The sequence below is a fragment of the Morone saxatilis genome, unplaced genomic scaffold (genome assembly GCF_004916995.1).
Source record: "Morone saxatilis isolate NCDOM2014 unplaced genomic scaffold, NCSU_SB_2.0 Contig17, whole genome shotgun sequence".
Lineage (NCBI taxonomy): Eukaryota > Metazoa > Chordata > Actinopteri > Moronidae > Morone > Morone saxatilis.
Window position 1 is genome coordinate 25,832,668 of NW_023339729.1, and position 6,293 is coordinate 25,838,960.

General features: G+C 39.1%; 1 protein-coding gene across 1 annotated transcript in view; it reads left to right on the top strand.

Moving 5' to 3' along the window:
* Positions 1–6,293, top strand: part of LOC118326967 (GTP-binding protein 2-like) — a 15,104-nt gene that overhangs the window by 875 nt on the left and 7,936 nt on the right. Inside the window, exon 2 of the mRNA XM_035660130.1 lies at positions 517–575. Within this exon, the coding sequence (XP_035516023.1) occupies positions 517–575 (59 nt within the window). The remainder of the gene's footprint in view (positions 1–516; positions 576–6,293) is intronic.

Below are 6,293 nucleotides of genomic sequence, written 5' to 3' on the forward strand. Positions count from 1 at the left end.
TTCTCCAACCCTGGACATTTACTTTATCAGAAACCAACTTGCTGAAGATACAAAATAAATCCAGGAACTGTCTATTAATTATGTGTTTATTGTTTGGTTTTGGCTTAGTCAATGTTATCAAAATAGATTCAATCACAAATAATTCATAATATAACATTGGGTTGACGAAAATTGTGATATTTATGGAGAAGTTCTATTGTTGCCTTCAGCCATGTGGATTATGTATTTATCGTTTTAGGCTACATAAGGCATGTTTTCGCCAATATTGCAAAAAATCATAGCCTTACCTGAATAGGGCCTGGTTTATGCTGGTGAGTGAAACCCTCTGGTTCCCTGCGATGAAACAGCAGTCTATGTTTTTCTCTGCAGCTGGTTAACAGCCAATGTCTACATGGTGGTGGCGTTCGAAAAAATTACTGTAGGTTTGGGGCTCTTTATGTTTTGGCGGTCTGGGGTCCTTCCCCCAGAAAAGTTTGAATTTTGTTAATGTGATTTTCTGCTTCTTGTGCATTTTAGGGGTGACCCAGCTGGAAGATCCCCAAATCATTTCACAAATGATAAAATTCGTGGTGTGGGTAAATTTCAAGTTTCACATAGACTTCATATTGTTGTTCGCTTATTTTGGTCAATTTGCGTCCCCTAAATACTATGATGGTGAAATAATTTGTGGAATGATTTTGTGAAATAAGCCGAGGAAGAAACAGAAAAAACCTCATCTTCCAAACATTCTCATTACAACCCCCGGCCTCTCTCTTAGATATGGCATCAGGGTCTCCTTGTCTCGATATGGTTTGGAAGCACTTTACACCAGTTTTCTTTTTTAGGATCTAGTTTAATCTACTGATCATTATGTCTCACAGGCACGCTGTAAAAGTTCTCATATCCGAGCCTATTGTCTCAAAGCACCTGGAGTCGGGGTTGTGCCACCAGTTTCATTCCAGCACTGCCTGGTAATCGTCTTACATCCTACTTGCATATTGGATGTTAAATCTCTTACACCTAAATCAGAACTCTCTGTCTAATGAACAAAAAATTCTTTAATTAATTACATTTTTAGATAGCTTCACTTATCATACTCTTATTTCTGAATAATATACAAATAGTAATGACAAAAATAAAAAAAATTCCAATGGCCCACCGAATTTACATATCCTTCATGGGAATATGTGCGAGATGTTGCCCACTGCCTTTCGACATGACGAATACCAGTACGATATAACCCTCGAATGCGTCATAACAAAACGATAAGTGAAATGTAGTAAGCTCCAAACTCGTAGAGTCTTGAAACTGCCTACGTCCACCACGGTTCACCGTGTGGCACAGCTCCCGCACACACCACCTAGACAGTGCATGCACAGGCAAATCATAGAACAACTAAGAGAGAATTATTCCGTGCTTATACATTGTATAACCCAGACAGAAAAAAAGAAAATTGGTGACTTTCAAGCAACAAATTACAAAACAAATAAATGCAGTATAAGGCCATCAAAAAAAATCAACGGTCGCATTTAAGGAAAGCCCGCGATAAATCTGAAACAAGGTTCGCGCACCATCTCATTCGACAGATGTTTCGTTGACGTAGACCGGCATCTATGTACCCCTAGCCCAAGCACCAAGCTGATTCGCGACAGATGTTTGTGGGATGTATGCCTTACTGTGTCTTGGTCTCGTCTTCTCGCCACTAGGATTTCATAGTGTCTACACACAATCCATTGAGTTACGCGATGTTTGTCCGCTCTCCATATCACAGCAGTATCAAGTTCATTGTCAGAGGTCCTCCTGAGAATTGACTCCACAACGATCGCAGTCTAACAAGTATAGCAATTTCCTCAACGCGTCTTGACAAGTTGCCTATTGGAACAATCCAAAACTCAGTGGCAAGAACCTATGTACTATTTCTCAGAGTGCATCCTATTCCACCCCAAACTACTAATTGTCTAGATACGATTGAGCCATTAAGATTCAAACGCATGTACGTACTCACCGCGAATATTCCTCAGCCAGGTTGGTCTCCAAATTGTCTGAACCTACAATAAGTCTCCATCTCCATGAATCCACTGGTACAAAAGCATTCTAACAGGCAAACCACAAAAACTTATCACTACATCAATGAATCTATTGACAAAAACAAAAAAATCAATTAGTCCGATTCCTGTATCACAACCTCACTCGTAATCACGGGCTTTCTACTATCGAGCACATCGCAAGGTGCCTCCTCGGATCCTAGCTGTCCCAAAGGCTATGCTAATCTCGCCATATCCACGCACTGCAGCTCTCAACAGAGTTCTCGCCCACTATTGCACTCATGCTCATGTCCTCATCCAACTTAAAACCTGCCTTTCCACCCCCCGGCATCCACAAACACTCGACATGATGTTTCCAGGTCTGTCCACCCCTGTCTGTGTTCACGAAACTGTCACAAGCAACTTGTTTTTTAAACAGTAAGCAAGTGAAGCAAAGATTGCATTGGCGTACCCACAGCTAGTTATCAAGCCTTGATCGATACCAACTTCGGGAAAAGGTTTCTCTTGTAGGTTTTCTACTTTTTCTCGCGGCCCCCCTTGTGTGGGTTATATTACTTTCTGGCTTGTCTGGTCCAAGTTCTTTTACATTAATTTCTTCGCTAATTGTTCTCTTTCGAAGGGGATACAGGTGTAGAAGATTTAACTGGAATTTTGGGAGCTAGCTGAAACTCCCACGACTACATTAATGCACTCGACGTTCGCCATGCCTCTCTGAAGGTAAATTGTCCGCTAACGTGTTTAGTCAACCTTTGGTACAAATTGGGCCGAAATATTTTCATGAAGCCCCCAAACCATAAAAATTTGACGACGCTGATTTGCGGAAAATATTAACTTTTTTTGCGTAGCCAAAACCGGGAACCATTGGGCTTTTAAATTCCAGCACTTGGTAGTGCTGAGCGAACTGGAGCCCAGGGAAGACAGCCTATTGAGCTACTAGGCTACACCACGTTGAATGGTGAAAGTGAATGCAAATGATCATTTTGGAGGATTCTAAACACATTCTAAAGTAAAATTATTGAGCATGTAAATTAACACAGATTTTTATTTGAGGATAATATATATATACTCCCACTGGACGGTGGTGAGAGTTCGGCCGCCAGGCGCCCTCTATCGGCGAGCCGGCCGCGCTTTGATACAGCCATTATGTATTAAATGTACATATTCAGTGGTAATGTACAGGTTAACCTTTGTTTTCATCTGAATATTTTGGTTCATTGCGTCACCATTTTTGTCATTGTGTCTCTCAGTGGGTGTCATCAAATTCAGAGTCAGATTCAGACAAAGAACATGTATGAGTTCCCTGTTATAAAAGGGGTTTGAATTAATATTTTGTGTAGGTTTGTTAAAGAGAAAATATTTCTGTTATTACTGTATTTTCTTCTTATTCCTTCAGTGATACAGTGAGAAAGTCATTTTATGTAAACAAGAGATGGTCTATTACTGAACAGAGTTTACTGTTTCATACATACCAGGAGACATCCTGAGTAATTTCATTGTATAACAATTAGAACTGAATGGTACCTCTATAATTTGTGTTAATGTCACCAACATTACCAACATCCATACATATTGATGTCATATATAACATGGTGTTGTGCTCTCATTGCCTGCTTTCTGTCCAGTGTGTAATGGTGGCCCTTGTTTCTGCCCTGTGGGATTAATAAATTATTTTAAGTAATGAACTTGAAAAAGAAGTATCTTGGTCTTGTCTTTAGATCGAACCTGTCGATAGTTTATCTGCTGAAGTCATCTGAGCTGCAGGGGAAAACACCAACACTGTGTGTCAGCTGTCAAATAGCAGCTCTTTATACTATCTAGTCTCCTTTACTGATTGGGCAATTATAGTTCAAATGTATTGGTCATGAAAATCACATGGCAGATTTAATTTGGAGCGTGATGTTTAATTGGACAGGAGAATGGGACGAGATGCTGTTGGCTGGATAGCTGGTGTGCAGTTTGGCTCTCCATAGGAAAGATAATCCCGAGTATAGAGTTGGGTGGCATTTTAGTTTTTTTATATTATATATTATTGTATGCTCAAATAAGTATACCGGGCAACTCGGCCATTTCAAATACTAAATTGTTTAGTTCTGGATCCTCCAATTCTGTTCTTTTCTTCTTCTTTTAAAATCCTTTAACTTTCAAATAATCTTTAACCTTTTGATTATATTGTTTCAGTATCATATCTTATATAAGCAGTGTTTATTGAGATACAGTTAAACTGCGAAGAATTTTCTTTTCTTCTTTGGAAAAACTTAAATCTTTGAGTTTTGGACACAATTTCAAACATAGTTTAGTAAACTGTGAACCAGATTCATTATTGTGTTTCTTGGAAATAGTTTTTCACTTAAATGAGTTTTGTGAACAATTTTTGCATTTTTTACTGTGTGAATGGGTTTCCTGGCCCCGGACAATAACACAATAAGAAAGATGTGACAGAATCATGGGATGCATGGTTTGGTGGCCTTTGTGGGTGAACTAGATCTTACAAATCAAAATAGTTATGGTTAGTTTCTATTTCTATTGACAGATATTTGAACTCATTTACATTCTCTATTTCTTTCTGATCAATAATTATTCAGAAGCCATTACATATGTTTTGTCTTATTAAAAAGCACACTAAAGGGTACCTGGTTAGCTCAGTGGGTAGAGCTGCCGACACATGTACGGACTTGCTGCAGCGGCCCTGGTTTGAATCCGGCATGCAGCCCTTTGCTCAGTGTCATCCCCAAGCACACCAAAAGGAAGTTATTTTAGAGCCACAGATTCATAAAAAGATTAAAACACAGGATAAGCACTAAGCTGAACTTTGGACTGACAGTGGGTTTGTTGCAGAGCTATAAGTTACTTTAAAGAGGCTGCTGCTGTTAACTTAAACAAAAAGTTAATTCTACAACTGAAAAGATAAAAGAAGGTCTATTGTTGCTTTGCTCCCGGAAGATTAAATTAATTTTGTGTCATATCACTTAAATAATGTTCAGACTTGAAGGAGGCAATAAAACCTCACAAACAAGCTGCGATAAGAGGTTGAGCAGCACTGGAAAGACAGGAGAGTTTCTTGCATCACATTGCTCAGATGAAACTGAAAGTTTGTCAGAGCGACAGCAGAGGAGCAGTCGAGACAAGTCTCTCTGTTTCTCTCTGAAGACAAATTCAACTGAGCTCGTCTGGTCTTTCTCAACAATCCAGCAGAGCCTCTGCCAAACACCGGTGAGTACAACTTACTGTAATATATACTGTGTTTCAACAAACTGTAACACCAAACTAAATCACCACTGAAAGAGGAAGTTACACTTGTTCACTTTTTTAATGGATCTTGTCAAAAAGACATGTCAGACAAGTGACAATTTAAAATGACTTTCCTAATATTTCAATCACTTTTACATTTTAAGCCACACAAGCAGCCTGCCTCTAGGGAGAGAATGAATGATGAAGAGAATCAGAAAATCTATCCCCACAGTTAAATGGGATTAGTTGTCATTGTGGCTGTAAATAGAATAGCGTCTCTATGATCAGCTCTATGTTAAGGGGGTACTACCTGCATTTGAAAATGAAAATGAAGTAGAGGTACCAAAAGTGAGTTAGAACGGTACTATGAAGTAGAAATACGGTTTCCACTGAAGGAAACTGTCCATCTTGAAGCCCAGCTGATTTAGCTTAGTCTGGTGTCAAGGATTTCAAAAAGAAGAAGCAGATGAATTAGTGTGCCCGACCTTTCTGGTTAATTGGGTTTTAACCAATTCCATTCAATAACCTGACCTCTAACCCCTAACGCAACCACATCTGAATGATCGTAACTCTAAGCTTGTCGTCGAAGGGAAGGTGGGTTTCACAGGTTAGACTATAGCCATCCTCTCCTTAGTCGGAGTATCTTTAACTGCCAGCAGTTAATATTTAACAACAACAGCCTTACTGCCCAGCCCTATGTAGCTGAGACAAATGAAACATGAACAGAGTCTGATAATAGAGAGTTGAGCGTGACAAAGTCCACCGTACAGACAATAATTGTCTGTAATAAAAAGGTTTTAACACAGCACAGTCTCTGCATTTTTAATCAATCCAACATTTTTTGATTCCTGGTGAGTAATGAATAATTATGTATGAGTAATGACTCACTAGTGTGCATTAGCTGTATACTTTTTATCTGATGTAACAAATGAGATTCAAGACTGCGTTTAAATTTTTTTTTTTCACATTTAATTTTGTCCTCAGTGTGTAGATATGGCTGCTGCCAACTATCTGTCATCTGAAGATCAGTTCCTGTGCTCC